Source organism: Malaclemys terrapin, chromosome 18 (genome assembly GCF_027887155.1).
Source record: "Malaclemys terrapin pileata isolate rMalTer1 chromosome 18, rMalTer1.hap1, whole genome shotgun sequence".
NCBI classification, from domain to species: domain Eukaryota; kingdom Metazoa; phylum Chordata; order Testudines; family Emydidae; genus Malaclemys; species Malaclemys terrapin.
This window is the reverse complement of record NC_071522.1, coordinates 1914148-1931219: the sequence shown is the minus strand read 5'-3', so window position 1 is coordinate 1931219 and position 17072 is coordinate 1914148. Positions and strand designations below refer to the sequence as shown.

The following is a 17072-nucleotide window of genomic DNA, read 5'->3' as shown; positions in this document are numbered from 1 at the left end:
CAATTTTCCATCCCAAATCAGGACAAAACTTCAATCTCGAAAAATTCTGCATACTGAAAATCTGAAACTGCTTTTGGACTGGGTCAATCAAAATGTTTCTTTAACTAACCTTTTAATTGTAAATTCGTGTATGTAGCAATAGTATTGTAGCCTTGTCAGTCCCAGGATATTAGAGAGGCAAGGTGGGCGAGGTGATATCTTTTATTGGACCAGCTTCTGTTGGTGCAAGAGACCGGCTCTCGAGCTTACACAGAGCTTTATGTAAGCTTGTGCGTCTCACCAACAGAAGTTGGTCCAATAAAAGATACCACCTCACCCACCTTCTCTTCCATCTATTAAGTCATTTAAACCAAAAGCTGGAACTTTTTTGTTTAGAAAATGCTGAAACAGGATGTTTTTGAGGACTGACACTTCTGTCACCGTTTGTTTGAAGCGGGGGATGAATGGAAACCCCCATTGCTTTCCTGCAAGCAATTTCAGTTTTGACACCTTGGCTTTTTCGGACCAAAAACGTCGATCAGAAATTTCCCGGCCGGCTCTAGCTCCTTGTCCAAAGCTGAACGAGTGTCTTGCAGGCGATGGATCTGCAGGTGGCAGTGTTGCCAGCAGATTGACTGAACTACAGCCAGGCTCCCGTTATAAGGCAGAGGGCCCAGGCCCAGCCAGCCTGAGCACCGTGCACATCCTGGGCGTGAACAGGCAGAGTTTGGCCCAGGAGGCTTGCCATAGCTCTGCTGCATGCACAGACCGGCCCAGGAGAGCTTTCCTGCAATGTGAAGCAAGTGCCCTTTGGCCTGGTCCTTCCCTTGCTGCGGGTTCTGGCTCAGTCCCCGGCCCGCCGAGGAGCGCAGCTCGGCCTGAAAGGCGAATTTGCAGCTGGAGGCGTCTGTGAATTGGCTGCAGCCAAGGGAAAACTGCTGCTCATCCTAGTAGCTGGGCCCCGGGAAGCTATGGCAACAGTGCTGCTAGTGCTTGGGCTGCTCCTGGGCCTCTATGCCCTCCTCTATTACAACTGCATCAAAGGGGCCAAGTGTAGGGCCCAAACCAGCCTCCGAGGGAAGACGGTGGTGATCACAGGTGAGCGGGAGAGGGGACAGGTGCCTCCAGGGGCAGTGGGGGCGCTACCTGGGCTCTGGTAGATCGTCTCTCTTCAACGTGGGAACACCCCCCACTCCAGGGCCAGGACTCTGATTCTCACACAGCATGTTCTCTCCTGTTGGCAGAGCATCCAGGGGCATGGGTGCCCGGCCCAGCTCTGCCTTCTCCCTGTATGCCACAGATGTGCGCTCACTGCATCTGGCTGGCGCTACCAAGGCGCCTGCGGTCAAGGGTTGGGATCCCAGCAGACTTGACTCCGCTAGTTGAGACAGATTGGAATCAGCTGGGGTCCACCTTCAGTCCAGTGGCCAGGGCTGGATATGTGAGACGAATGGGCAGGCAGCCCCACAGCAGGGTTACGGGATAACCTGTCCCCTAGTGAAGTCTCCTAGCCTGTAAGAGTTTGAACTTGGCTGGGTGCTGAGTTGCTCTTTCCCTCCCCAAACCCTTTTCTAGTATTGACTAGTCTAATTTTGGATATGCACGATAACCATAGAAACAGCCAATCCCTCCTTGGCTGTGGCAAGGCGTTCCACAGTCTATTCCTAGTAAGAAAAAGGATTTCTCGGTAGCAGTTCCGCACAGAACACTGCATCTCGATCCTCTAAATGTGACTTTCAAAAAACAAAGTTCCCCAGGCAATTTCAGTGAGAGGAGGTTTGGACCCTGGTGTCCTCGGCAAAGTTCTCTTCCCCGGGTTTGTTGTGCAGGGGATTGTGTGCTGGCTGCGCACTCCTCATAAGAACGGCCCTACTGGGTCAGAGCAAAGGCCCATCTAGCCCAGTGTCCTGTCTTCCAACAGTGGCCAGGGCCAGGTGCCCCAGAGGGAATGAACAACAGGGAATCGCCAGGTGATCCATCCCATCGCCCATTCCTAGCTTCTGGCAAACAGAGGCTAGACACCATTCCACCCCAGAGGCGGCTGCATTTCAGGCAGGCTCTATGAATTGCTTTGAGAGGGAACCCAGTGCTACCACACCACAGAGCTGGGCTGCTCTTGGTCTCCTCCTTGGGCCCAGCTCCTTGTTCTGCTTTTCCAGGGGGAAACACTGGGATTGGGAAGATGACAGCCCTGGATCTGGCCCGGAGAAGAGCTCGCGTCATCCTGGCCTGTCGCAGCAGAGCGAGAGGAGAAGCGGCCGTCTATGACATCAGGCGGGTGCGGGCTCTGTGCTCCTTTTCTCTTGCTCAGATGGATGTAGTCTGAGCCCCAGAGATGAGCAGTCACTGCAATATGGCAGGTCTGCCCCGTCCTGTGCCAGTCACGGGACACTGCCGAACTTTGAGAAAGGCGAGGGTCCACTGAGGCTCAGGATGGGGCAGACCCAGGGAGGTACAGAGGGCAGCGGTACCAGCTTGGGGAAGGGTTCAGGTGCCATGACAGATAGGAGAGGGAGCAGCATGTAAAGGCTCTGCTGCTCCCCAGTGAGGCGAGGGGCACAGATGCCAGCAGTGGGTGGGGAGTGGAGGCCTGCAGAGGTACTTGCCTACAGAGAAAGCTGGCAAGGGGTTTGTGCACATTCCACGGGCATGGTGGGCCCCATTTCCATAGGCAGGGAGCTAACCAAGATGACAGCATCCCCCAGGCTGGATTCTCTGACTGCCCCAGGTATGCCCGAATTCCTGTTTACCTGCCCAACTGCCAATTTAACACCTGGTGAGGCCTTTCTCCATCCTGCTCAGGTGCCTCAATGTGGCCTGGCTGCATGGTGCCAAACAGTAACCACTGTGGAGCCTGCAAAAAAAACCGCACACGCACGCTCTGGGGCTGGGTGCTCTGAAGGGAAAGCAGCTCCCTCTGCTAGTTCCTGTTTGCAGTTTGCCTCGTGCTTCAAGGTGGAAACGGGGTACCACCTTCCCCGTCGCTGTCACTGGGCCGGAGTCCCTGTGCACCACTGTGGCCTACACTGAGTGCCTCCCCGCTCTTTCTCCAGGAGAGCGGGAACAATGAGGTTCTCTTCATGAGTCTGGACCTGGCCAGCCTGGACTCGGTGCGAGCATTTGCAGAGACTTTCCTGAGATCTGAGCCTCGCCTCGACATCCTGATCAACAACGCAGGTGGAAATCTCATTACCGAGTCTGTCACCCAGCTCTGGGTGGGGCCGGGGTAGGTAGCTCAGGCCCTGAGGCTGTGCTGAGGAGGATCTGGGGGAAATCCCTGGATGCTGATGATGGGTTGATGACTCTCTGAGGCAGGGAATAACATCCTGTAGACTGGTTTTGGTTTGCAGGACCCTGTCAGGCAGAGAAAGTCCTGGACCAGAGATCACTGCTGTATATTGGAGCTTATTTTTTTCTACAGGGATTGGAGCAGGTGGCAGGAAGAAAGATGGCTTTAACCTGGTCTTTCAGGTCAACCACCTTGGTCACTTCCTTCTGACTCACCTCCTCTTAGAGCGGCTGAAGCTCAGTGCACCGAGCCGCGTGGTGATTGTGGCCTCCAGTGCACATCGGTCGGGGAAGATAGACTTTGAGAACCTCCATAAGCCGGTGGAAGGGATACTGCAGAACTTCCAGGCTTACTGCACCAGCAAACTGGCCAACATCTTGTATGCCCGAGAGCTGGCCAACAAACTGGAGGGAACTGATGTAACCTGCTATGCTGTTCACCCAGGTGAGTGTGGGTCCAGCCTTTCTCTAGGGATGCACCTTCCAAATCCCACCCAAGTTCCTGGGGGCTATAGATCAGAGCCTCGCCACTCAAGAAGGGAAGTTCAATCCAGTCCTGTTTGAGACCTGCCTCAGGACATCCAAACTGGCTACTAAGGACAATAATCTCTGATGTAGGTTAATTTCAGAACTCCCCAAAGAGGGGTACTCAAGCTCCCGGACTCCTGCGGCTCTTCCCTTTCATACTGAGCCTCCCACCCAGTCAAGGAGGACTGGTCAGCAATCTTAATAAGAGAGGCAGCTTTCTAATGAACCAAAGTTACTCTTTACCCCCAAGGCCGTGACCCCTAATTCTGCAGCTTGCCCTGCCTGCAATTAAATTCTCTTTCCTACCTCTCCAGCACCGGTTGGAATTTGGGTGGGAGGGAGGCCAGAAAATGGGTGTTGAGCATGCAGGAACTGGTATTTGGAGGAAGCATGAGGTACAGATCAGAAACCATTCAACACCCTACTTTGCAAGTCACTTTCTTTGAACTGTCCATATCCATAACCCCTCTTTGAGGTGAAGTTCCTGCCAAGAGAACATAAGAACGGCCATACTGGGTCAGACCAAAGGTCTGTGGATGGTTCTCAGTGAAATGAACTAAGAACCAAACCCAGTGTGCCTGCATGCGTCTCACGTAGTTTTTGCCTTCTCTCTATCCATCTTCACTGGCGCCATTGCCCTTTGTGCCTCCTGAGTAAGACACCCTGCTCCCAGAGGAGGGATGTTTCCTGTACACTCCAGTCTAACTGCAGCTGCTGCTTTCTTTTGCTTCCAGGGGTTGTTAACACTGAACTATTCCGCTACATTCCGATCTGGCTGTCGCCATTCTTTGTTCCGATCTCCTGGCTCTTCTTCCGAGACCCTACTGACGGAGCCCAGACCTCGATCTACTGTGCCACGCAGGAGGGGATTGAGATGTTCAGTGGACGGTACTTTGTGGACTGCCGGGTACAAGATCCCAGGCCCCCGGCCCGTGACGATGCTGTTGCCAAGAAGCTGTGGGAAGTCAGTGAGAGGATGGTGGGTTTGGCTGCTTAGAATGTGCTATCTCCTGACAGCTATGTGGGGACCATAGACTGGAATAGCAGTGGCTGCTGTAGGGGTGGACTAAGGTGCATTAGGAAACGGAGGGGGCCTCGGACTGACGAGAGAGGCAGAGCTGAAAGACAGGCCTCCGATACATTGGAAGTTACATGGTGGAAGCTTCCATGGCATCGAGGCTATGCCAGACTATCCAGCGTGGTAATATGAACATTTACCCATCTTTTTAAGCAGCAGGATTTTCTTTACACTGCATCTAACAAATAAGATTTTGAGAGCTGGGACTCCCACGCTGAATGTAGAGGCCTTACCCTGCCCCACAATGTGTAAGGATGATGATATGGGTTCTGCTGGTGCTATCCACTCTCTCATTTCTCTCACCTCAAGCTCTGTTTCATACCCAAACACTTTTGATAGCATTTTCTATACTTGTATCAGTTAAAACACAATAAAAATAACTGTTTTAGAAGATGAATTAAAACACCTCCTTGAGCATGTATCATTTCCGCATCCCATGTTGTCAGAGCAGTTTACCCTTGCCTTTCAAGAATAGCACTGAGGCCGAACACTAAACATGTTTCCACTGGGGCAATTGACTAGTTCTATGGTAGCCCGAATGCAACAGTTTCATGAGGATGTTTCTGTATGTAACTGGTCAGCTGGGTCCGGTGCTAGAACTGCACAGAATTCCTGGGTAGCATATACGTGTTCGCTGAGAAGTTTCTGGAAGGCTGACGTTCAAAGGAAGTCTGCCGAATTTCTGGGCAGGATGCTAGAGGTAACAGCTACGTGCACAAAGAGACAAAATGCTGAAAGTCCTCACTGCAGACTGGCCAATGGGTGCCTCCTCCAGTGAAACAGCTGCTGCGTCTCTCTGAAGATGTCTTGGCTGCAGCCAGCAAGTTATGAGAGTCATTTAAATTCTGTCTAGAGTAGGGGGAAAAGTGCTTGTTTAAAACTGAGTGAATTAACATGAGGCGAAACCCCCTTTAACACTTTCTGTAGATATTGTCTAACACTTTTACAGGTGTTAGCTGGTCACAGAATTGGGGATTTCTAGAAAAGGCCACAACCGTGAAAATCACCCCGAGCTGCTGCTGGGTGTTAATAGGGGCAACTGAACGGCTGCTGACACTACTTACCTATACGTGCGACCCAGCGTACAATGATCATCCCCATGTTCTCTACCAACTCCTTACCAAGCCCACAGGCCAGCTGGTGACACACTACATCCAGCCCAGCCTGGCACTGCCTGACAAACCCCACACACACCAATGCACCCAGCATGGCACCTCCTGACAGACCCCCCCCCCCACACACACACACACCAATGCACCCAGCACGGCACTGCCTGACAGACCCCCCCCCACACACACACACACCAATGCACCCAGCACGGCACCACCTGACAGACCCCTCCCCACACACACACACACACCAATGCACCCAGCACGGCACCTCCTGACAGACCCCCCCCCCCCACACACACACCAATGCACCCAGCACGGCACTGCCTGACAGACCCCCCCCCCCCACACACACACACACCAATGCACCCAGCACGGCACCGCCTGACAGACCCCCCCCCCACACACACACACCAATGCACCCAGCACGGCACCTCCTGACCCCCCCCCCCCCCACACACACACCAATGCACCCAGCACGGCACTGCCTGACAGACCCCCCACACACACACACACACACCAACGCACCCAGCACGGCACGGCCTGACAGACCCCCCCCACACACACACACACCAATGCACCCAGCACGGCACCTCCTGACCCCCCCCCCCCCACACACACACCAATGCACCCAGCACGGCACTGCCTGACAGACCCCCCCCCCCACACACACACACACCAATGCACCCAGCACGGCACTGCCTGACAGACCCCCCCCCCACACACACACACACACCAACGCACCCAGCACGGCACGGCCTGACAGACCCCCCCCCCACACACACACACACCAATGCACCCAGCACGGCACCGCCTGACAGACCCCCCCCCCACACACACACACACCAATGCACCCAGCACGGCACCGCCTGACAGACCCCCCCCCCCCCCACACACACACCAACGCAGCCAGCATGGCACCTCCTGACCCCCCCCCCACACACACACACCAATGCACCCAGCACGGCACCACGTGACAGACCCCCCCCCCCCCCACCAATGCACCCAGCACGGCACTGCCTGACAGACCCCCCCCACACACACACACACACCAACGCACCCAGCACAGCACGGCCTGACAGACCCCCCCCCACACACACACACACCAATGCACCCAGCACGGCACCGCCTGACAGACCCCCCCCCCACACACACACACACCAATGCACCCAGCACGGCACTGCCTGACAGACCCCCCCCCCCACACACACACACACACCAACGCAGCCAGCATGGCACCTCCTGACCCCCCCCCCACACACACACACCAATGCACCCAGCACGGCACCTCCTGACCCCCCCCCCCCCACACACACACACACCAATGCACCCAGCACGGCACTGCCTGACAGACCCCCCCCCACACACACACACACACCAATGCACCCAGCACGGCACCGCCTGACAGACCCCCCCCCACACACACACACACACCAATGCACCCAGCACGGCACCTCCTGACCCCCCCCCCCCCCCACACACACACACCAATGCACCCAGCACGGCACCGCCTGACAGACCCCCCCCCCCCCCCCACACACACACACCAATGCACCCAGCACGGCACTGCCTGACAGACCCCCCCCCACACACACACAGCAACGCACCCAGCATGGCACGGCCTGACAGACCCCCCCCCCCCACACACACACACCAACGCACCCAGCACGGCACCTCCTGACAGACACCCTCCCCCCCCCCCCCCCCCTCCAATCCAACATGGCGGCCGGGGTCCGCCATTCCCCCTCCCGGGCGCGCGCCGCCTGGGAGCCCCTCCCAACATGGCGACTCCACAGCCCAATTTTCCCTCCCGGTGACGTACTTCCGGCGGCTGGGCGGGGCCCCTGGCGCGCGGGGCGTTGTGGGATCGGCGGGGCGAGGCTGGCGCTGCGGCTGGGAGTCGGGCGGGGAGGTGTCGTTGCCGCCGGCGTCATGGGCAATTGCCACACGGTGGGGCCCAACGAGGCGCTGGTGGTGTCAGGTAGGGGCGGGGCGGGGCGGGGCCGTCCCGGCAGGCGTGATGGGGGCGGGGCTTAGGGGGGAGTGCCCGCAGCCCTGAGGGGGATGGGGGGGTCCCCTGCGGGGGGGGCTCCTGTGGTGCTGGGGGGCCTGGGCCCCCGCAGGGGCGAAGGGGGGAGGTTTAGCGGGGGGTTCCCCACAGCTCTGATGGGGGGCCCGGGAGGGGACCCCACAGCTCTGGGGGTTCTGGAGCTGGGGGCTGGGGGCCAGCTCCAGGACTGCTCTCCAGTGGCTGGGGCGGGGCGCCCAGGGTAGCACCTGGGGGGGGGCTTGGCGCTTTGGGGTCGCACCGCCCAGGATGCTGGGCTCCCCTGGGGGAGGGCCTGTGCCCCTTGCAGGGCCAACGAGTCGGGTGTGAAATGTCTCGGGAGGGGTCGGCGCCTCGATCGGAGGGACTTGGGGCGAAAGATGCATCGGCTTGTCCGGAATGGAGGTCAGGCACCTTTCCTCTTAGAGACAGATGGGGCAGGTGGTGCCCCAAAAGGGAGAGATTCTCGTTGGGTCTTCAGTGAGGGTGGGGGGTTTCCATCATTCCCGCCCGTGAGCGCATGTCAGCCCTTTCCCTTTGCCACCTTGGAGCTGCAAGGGGTGTGGCAACCATTGGTCCCTGTGCTGCCCATTTGCTGCTGCTTTGGCGGTGGTACTCTCTGAGGCTGCAGCTCTGCTAGCGAGCTTTGTTTCTGTAATTCATCAACAGTGGTAGCAACAATAGAAGCAGCAGGTACCTTTCTACTGTGTCTGCTAACCGTACTTAGAGTGATGATTATGCCTTTATCTGATTTATGCTACAGTTGCAACTGTGAAGTGTGCACAGTGAAGGACAAGGCCTTAGGAGGAGAGGATCTGGGGCCTGGTTCTATCAAAATGTGGAATTGTGTTAAACACCAATACATGATGCTGCATCCTGTAGATGATGACTGAATCCGTTGTGGTTATGTGGAATGCTTGGGCTGTGGGCAAGAGAATGTTTATGGCATCTACAAATAATGTTCAGTTGCTCAATATGCTGTCAGTCTACATAAATCCTCTTTGTCAACACTGGTTTTGAGATGGAGTTGATGGATAGGTTTGGTGATAGGGACTCTGACCCTCAAATCTTTAACCATCTTTCCTCATGCCTTGGAGGAAACAAACCTTTGGGGTTACAAAGGATACATTATGATTATAAGGCTGCTCCACTCCCATTGCTGTGTATCTGAAACTACATCATCATGGTTTGCAAGCCAGTTACATCAGTCCCTTAGCCTGAAATTTCCTGCAGGCAGTGGCAATCACTTCCAGTTGGTCTATTAAGCAATCTGTAAATCTTTCTTAGAGGACAGGCCTGTTACAGAGCCTAATGAGTTGGTTGTAATGAGTCGTTCAAACATGTTCTAAAACCTGCTTACAGGGTCCAAGAATAGTATTTTACAAATAGCAAAGGAAGGGGAATTATCCTCTGTGTTTTTAAATTTGGTCGTTAAACAAGTTTATTTTAATCCCTGATTAGTTACTAATTTTTTTTAAAGCAAAATATAATTATGAAAGCAGCAGTATATAAACTCTGAATCGCAAGACATGGCAACAGAAATCTGTGGTATCCATTAACACCCCCAAAGTGCATTTTCCCACAGCTCAGCCCCGGTGTGCCTAGGATAACCCATCAAATGCAGTAGCATACTGAGAATTTTGGGGGGTCCAAAAAGAATAGATGTTTTTGTGGAGGATGGATTCAGCAATGACTGTTAGCCAAGATTGGTCAGGGACACAACCCCATGCTCTAGGTGTCCCTAAACCTGTGACGGCCAGAAGCTGGAACTGGACAATGGGCTGGATCACTCGATAATCGCTCTGTTCTGTTCATTCCCTCTGAAGCATCTGGCATCGGTCACTGTTGGAAGACCAGGTACTGGGTTAGATAAGCCACGGGTCTGACCCTGTATTGTGGCCATTGCTGTGTTCTTGTATATGAATACATCGGTCCTGGCTATAAAGGTCTGTTCTGTATTCCGTATCGTCACCAAAGATGGCCTTTGTATTCCACTACCCAGCATGCTGTGTGCGATGCAAACACCTGCCTGTTTCCTAAGAGACTGGTTCTGTGCTTGGGAAACAGGCTAAAAGAGTTGGGGGTGCTTATGGATGCCTCATTCTTTCCTGGGTGCTTTGCAATAGGTGTTCAGTCTGGGCCCTGGCTGCACGGTTGTGCCTGTGGTACTAATAACCCTTTGTTTATCTGGGTGTTGAGTGACTGGTGGGTTATTAACATGCCGGGGCAGAGCATTCCATGGACATTGAGCAACCTCAGGGGCAGAGTTAAAATGTCTGTAAATTGTGTCCGTTTTGGTTTTCATCCCTGCTGTGTGTAGTTATTATCATAGTTGAGAAGTTTTTGTGTGTGATAAACCAGTATTAGAACATGTGAACAGGTTTATGTTCTGCTGTATAGGGTCCCCTTAGTAATACTGTTAAGAGGTCACTTACTAGGGAGATGGCTCAGAAATATTTTAATTGAAAAGCTTTTTTAGAATAAATTCTTGTCTCTGTTGAGGAGGGAATCTCACCATATGCCATTTCGGGGGTGTGGTTTTCTTTCAGTACTTTTTATAGTGACATACAGTACTCCAACAAGCAGTCAGCTCTCTGTAACTTCTGTTTGACCAATACAACCCTTTGCTTGATGGCCTTATTTGGAAATCTGATTCCAAGGGCACAGGTCAATGGTGAGTGTTAGTGCTTTACTCCCACTCTGTGGTAATTTCTCTGGGTTCCTGTTAAGCCACATATTGGTTATAAAATTACTTCTGGGAACTTTTAAATCCAGACTTGAAGTTCTTCTGTTCAGCATTTGAAAAACTATTCAGGATTTTCTTTGGTTTGGTTTGGTTCTAGTTTAACCTAAGGACAGCAGTGTGCTATGGGGCACTTCCGTGTGAAATCTGTCCCAGAATCGGATGTCCGGCACTCTCCATACTGGCCATTACTGAGGCTATGGCTTCTGTCCTAGGGCACTGGTGCCATTGAAGTTTTTCAGGAAAATGCAAAAAGTACTTTATCTAGACAATCAGACTGCAGTTCCCATTGTGTAAATGGCCAATACTGACTGCACTGTTAACGGGTTTATTTGGCTGGCTTATTTCACTTCCCTGAATTTAAGCTATGCGTGGCCCTCCTGCACTCTGCCAGTCATGAATTGTGATCCTGTAATACTTACACACAAACTACATATCCTTCTTGTTACTAGATATCTTACATGAGCAATCTTTAACGTGTGATTGCAGTCCGTAAATAACATCAAATGTATCGGCTTACCTTACTGACATGTCTTTACTCTGCTTGTCTCTTGAGTAATCTGGATTCTAGTCAGCAACAAAATGGTCACCTATGTTCGGTGACAGACCCTTTCTTGTATATGTTGATGTAAGACACAGAAGGATCATCCCAATTTTCCTTGGGGAAAAAAAAATCACCTTTTTGACTTGTAAACAACAAATATGATATGCAGGTCACAGAACTAATATGGACTCCCATGATCTTCTGACTAACAATGCTTTAATTCCCTAGCTTTGTAGATGGATTAAAAGTTTGTAGGCATGATATAACAGTAAGGGGGAACAGGCAGCTCTGGCTGTCTTCTCTGCATGGGAGAGGTTTTACCCTTATCTGTTTAGCCTTTGGAATCAGATTTCCACATTTGTATTCAGAATATGTGTTCCTGAAAGTGAAGTTCTTACACACCTCATGCAAGGTTAGCTGTTTAAAAGGTCTTTAAAGGAAATGGGCTTCCATTTCCCCTAAGATCCGAGTACCATGATAATCGGTTTAGTTTCATAAATGTGATTAGCCAAGAACCTTGAACTGTGACTGGATACAGTACTGTTCTTTCCCTGAAACCTGTTTGTTTGTTACAGTCCAGTACGCAACCTCACAGCCTGTCAAGGTGCATTGCAGTGTGACACAAGCCTGAGCCAATCTTTAATACTGTTGTTCAGTAATTACATAGAACTGGGTAATCTGCGCTCTTCAGAGACACTGCCCTTCCCAGGAGGCAGCACTGTAGCCTTTTGCAACAGATTGAATCCAATGTTTCCTTTGTCAAGTGCTTGTTAAGTCTCCAAAAGAGTTGGAATAGCTTCTCTGCATGTGTGGTTTGCTTAACATTGTCTTAGGGCTTTTCCTTTTAGTTTCCAGGAAGAATTTAGTGTGAGATTTTCATGGTGTAATGTTGCACATCTTTGTTACGGCTTGTAAAATTCAAGCCATACATTGGATTTTTCTGATCTATACACACAGTTGCACCAGTTCATTCAAAGGTGTGTTTTGAACTCAATTTAGTTAACCCAGTGCAAATGCTGTGTGGACGCTGTCTAGATTAGTTTAAAACTGTCATCAGTTTAGCTTGTTACTGGTGCTAGGTAAACTAGTTGTCAAGGCTGCTTCCCCACTCTGAACTTTAGGGTACAAATGTGGGGGCCTGCATGAAAACTTCTAAGCTTAACTACCAGCTTAGATCTGGTCCGCTGCCACCATTCCCAAAGCTAATTCCCTTCCCTGGGAAGCCTTGAGAAACTCTTCACCAATTCCCTGGTGAATACAGATCCAAACCCCTTGGACCTTAAAACAAGGAGAAATTAACCATCCCCCCTCCTTCCTCCCACCAACTTCTGGTGGATCAAGATCCAACCCCCTTAGATCTAAAAACAAGGAAAAATCAATCAGGTTCTTCAAAAGAAGACTTTTAATTAAAGAAAAAGGTAAAAATCATCTCTGTAAAATCAGGATGGAAAATAACTTTACAGGGTAATCAAACTTAAAGAGCTCAGAGGACCCCCCTCTAGTCTTAGGTTCAAAGTACAGCAAACAGAGATAAACACTCTAGTAAAAGGTACATTTACAAGTTGAGAAAACAAAGAAACTAACACACGTTGCCTGGCTGTTTACTTACAAGTTTGAAATATGAGAGACTTGTTCAGAAAGATGTGGAGAACCTGGATTGATGTCTGGTCCCTCTCAGTCCCAAGAGCAAACGACTTCCCAAACAAAGAGAACAAACAAAAGCCTCCACCCCCACCCCCACCCCCCCAAGATTTGAAAGTATCTTGTCCCCTTAGTGGTCCTTTGGGTCAGGTGTCAGCCAGGTTACCTGAGCTTCTTAACCCTTTACAGGTAAAAGGATTTTGGAGTCTCTGGCCAGGAGGGATTTTATAGTACTGTACACAGGAGAGCTGTTACCCTTCCCTTTATAGTTATGACAATAGTATAACCAGTTTTTGATTGATAAGTGTCCAAACAGGAGTTTGCACTGGTTTAACTAACCCATACCATTTAAATTAATTTTAGTTAAGCCTTGTCTACACACAAGTTGTATCAACTTAACTCTGAGATTCTGACACTGATCTATGCCTAGACTTGACTTCACTGCACATGAATTTCTTTATGCATCTGTTGTTCAGTTTCATTTTCTCTCCTCCCCATCAATAATTGCTTTTAATTACTAACCAGCTCCCTAGTTTTCTGCACTCAGTTGTTAGTGGTTTTTTTTTAGATTTCCCAGCATGGCTCAGTTTATTTTGGTTAACAAGCCCAGTATGTTTGAACAATAAACAGATTGGGTTATGTGACATTCACCATTTGTTCTACTTACAGAACAATGAAATTTGGCATCCCTTTCCCCATAAGTGAGAGGGGGGATAAGAAGAAAGCAAGAGAAGTTGTTTCATACAGGTGAAGGGCGGGGGGGGGGGAGGAGGTTCCTAGTCCCTCCTTTCTCCTCTGTCTCCTGGGACCCAGCTCATTTTGATTCTCCTTCCCGTCACCATCCTGTCTCCATGAAGTCACTGGAAGAGGATGTGTGATCACCAGAGACCCTCCCAATATGACCTGCTACCATCTGTAACGGTTAAGCTCCCAAATGCAGCAGCCAGAGTAGGTGGTGACGGCTCACATTGTCACGCTCACTCATCAAAGCTAGTTTGATTACAGCAGACAATACGCATCTGTTTAATGGTTTAAACTGCAGAAGGGACCTCTACCTTTGGGCCTCAGTGGGTATGTCTCTCTGCAGCTGGGAGTGTGCTATTTTTAGCTCGCTAGCTCAAGCCTTGCTAGCCTAAGTCTGTCAACAGCTGGGAGGCTTGTTTCAGATGTTAATGTAGCCACGCTTTGTGTTTCTGGCCTCTCCCCAGATGGGCTTCTGTCGTTTCTTGAATGTGACTCTTAGAGCAGCAGCGCAAAGTGCCTTTTTGGATCTGCTGGAGGCATTTTCTGTATGTATACTTGGAACTAATCATAAACCCTAATTTGGTTCATCTAATCTCATAAGAAACAGGCCATCTAGTTTCTGTTGGCTCTGGGAACACTTCTGACTTTAATGCAGGAGCACTTCCCTCTGCAGGCTCCAAGCTGGAATACTGCTGTCTGGCATGAATCCTCCCTCCCTTGGGAATCTGGCTGGCTGCATTCTGTTGTGCTGGAAAAGGCACAATGGAGGTCTGTAAATTGTAGCCAAGTAGCTGTGAGACCCACACTTGAAGAAAAGAGGGGATGTTCTAGCTGAAATAGGAGGTTTCGCTGCCAAATCTCATTGTGCTGGGGATTGTTTTCCAGATTTGCAAAGTTTTCACATCGGTGATTTGTTTTTGGTTTTTCACTTGATCTTTGGGACCTGGGAAGCAGATGGCAAAATTGTAAATGGGAAATTAGTGTTTAAAGCAATTAGTTCATGCAGCTCATTCTTTTACCACCACGGTATTCTACTGTGCCCAGATGTACAACTTGTATTAAAGAACCAGTCTGGCAGTTCATTCCCGTTAGTAAATTCAGATTGACTCTTTCTAGAAGAACTTTATTGTAACTTTTCATATTTTCTTTCTGCTTTGGACACTACTCAGAATGATTTTATAAACCTCACCAAATCTGTGCACAAATGTAACTTTCTGTGCTTTCTGGTGAGAACTAGCAAAGGTGCTGCTGCTCATTTTGGAGACGATTCTAAGTAGGATATTTCCTTGCATTGTCCGTGAAAGAAAATAACATCTGTTTGAAGGGACACATGCTGCCATTTCTGCCCAGTGATAAGTACGGTTCTGGGAAGCAGAATCTATCCAGAACATGTTGCTATACAAGTAACAGTCAGAAAATGAGGTTAAGAAGCGGCAGAGAGCGTACATTCTGAGAGTCTGGCTAATTAACGGAGCAAGCCAGTCTCCTAGCCTCCAAGAGCTATTAAATGACATTGCTTTGAATCTGTTTTAAGAGCTGTCCTAGCAATCAGCTTCTCTGAGGGCTTGTCTTCGCTACAGCGGCACAGCATGGACACTCCCTACTTCCATAGCAGGGGTTTTTCTAATCCCTCTCTCGCAAAGCCAGTAGCTAGGTCGACAGAAGAATTCTTTCATTAACCTAGCTGCCTTTTCATGGGTGGTTAGGTTAAACTAACTGCGGCACTCAGGATACACAATTTTTCACAGCCCCAAGTGAGGTAACTGGGGTTGATCTAATTAAGTGCAGATCAGGCCTAAAGTCTTCCCCCCCCGATTCGGAGGAATAGTCTTCCAGCGGTCATGCAAGTTGGCATGGAGCTGTTGTCTTGGAGGTGGGAGAAAAATGCATGTACAAGTAGTGATCAAAACAAAAATCTAAGCTAGTGGCTCTTAAGCTCATTGGTTTCAGGTCTTAAACCCGGGCATGGCAAAAAGAGTTACTGGGAAAAACACAAAGTTAAGCAACTTGCAGGCAATTGAGTCTGTGTTGTACCTTCAAAGCCTGGGATGTCCTAATATTCCTGAGCTAAAAGCAGCCGGTATTGTCCACAGCTTGGGGTATTCCCCCTGCAAGAATCCAACTTTTCAGCTTGTTTTTTTAAACTGTTGTTTTAGAAGACGCCTGAAGCATAAGGTGCTTTTGAGATAACACTGTCTGTGTCTGTGAAAAGAAGCCTCGGTTGTTATAATAAATTACCCTGCTTTTGAAACACAGGCACCTTCTGCCTGTTGGATTTCAATATGGCAAACAACAAACATTTTGTAGTACATTTAATAGGATTTATATCGAAAAGTTGCCTTCAGAAAATAACCTTGTGAAAAGAGATTTGAGCAGAGGGAAAAGGGCACTAGCTTCCTGATTCTACATAGAGAAGGAGTTCACATCATATTTACTGTAAATATTATCTGTGGTTCTGTACAGGAAACGGTATCCAGCTAACCCACTCTAGGCCCTGGCAGGATTTCTTCGTCCCCCGTATCTTGGAAAGGATTTTTAATTTTTATTTAGTGCTGCAAATATATGTGGCTTTTTACAGGACCTGCCCTGAAAATCCCTCTGAGGGGTTTTCTCTAGCACCCATTGCTGTAATACAAGTGCTAAGGCATTACAGTCTAACTCAGGGGTGGGCAAACTTTTTGGCCCGAGGGCCACATCTGGGTATGGAAATTGTATGGCAGGCTATGAATGCTCATGAAATTGGGGGTTGGTGTGGGAGGGCTCCAGCTGGGGGTGCAGGCTTTAGGGTGGGGCCAGAAATGAGTTCATGGTCCAGGAGGGGGCTCCAGGCAGGGGGTTGGGGTGGGGGGTGAGGGCTCCGGCTGGGGGTGGGGTCGGGGGTGTAGGAGGGGGATCCGGGCTAGGACCGAGAGGTTTGGAGGGTGGGAAAGGATGCAGGAGCCAGGGAGTGGGACGGGGTGCAGGCTCCGGTCAGTGCTTACCTCAAGCAGCTCCCGGAAGCAGCGGCATGTCCCCCCTCTGCCTCCTACACAGAGGCATGGCCAGGCGGCTCTGCGCGTTGCCCCATCTGCAGGTGCCGCCCCTGCAGCTTCCATTGGCCATGGTTCCCGGGTAATGGGAGCTGCGGGGGCAGTATGTGGAGCCCCCTAGCTGCCCCTTTGCGTAGGAGTCAGAGGGGGGCATGCCGCTGCTTTCAGGAGCTGCGTGGAATGGGGCCAAACCCTGACCCCTTTTCCCGGTGGGAGAGGGCTGGATTAAAACATCTGAAGGGCTGGATGCGGCCCCCGGGCCATATTTTGCCCACCCCTAGTCTAACTCTTGCAAATATGGTAGTTGGGTCAGCACTGAATGTTCAGCAACCTCAATGGTGA

General features: G+C 50.7%; 2 protein-coding genes across 5 annotated transcripts in view; both read left to right on the top strand.

Moving 5' to 3' along the window:
* Positions 1-704: 704 nt before the first annotated feature.
* Positions 705-5292, top strand: DHRS13 (dehydrogenase/reductase 13). The gene is made up of 5 exons (XM_054008252.1): positions 705-1077; positions 2139-2257; positions 3033-3156; positions 3401-3712; positions 4530-5292. Exons 1-5 carry the CDS (start codon positions 951-953, stop codon positions 4790-4792), a joined length of 945 nt encoding a protein of 314 aa, XP_053864227.1. The 5' UTR covers positions 705-950; the 3' UTR covers positions 4793-5292.
* Positions 5293-7849: 2557 nt separating this feature from the next.
* The window catches only part of FLOT2 (flotillin 2), a 31424-nt gene continuing 22201 nt past the window's right edge, over positions 7850-17072 (top strand). For 2 of the 4 annotated variants that reach the window (XM_054008816.1, XM_054008817.1), the window contains exon 1: positions 7850-7963. In XM_054008816.1, the coding sequence (XP_053864791.1) occupies positions 7915-7963 (49 nt within the window). In that variant the 5' untranslated portion in view covers positions 7850-7914. The remainder of the gene's footprint in view (positions 7964-17072) is intronic. The other 2 variants (XM_054008821.1, XM_054008819.1) reach the window with 2 other exon arrangements.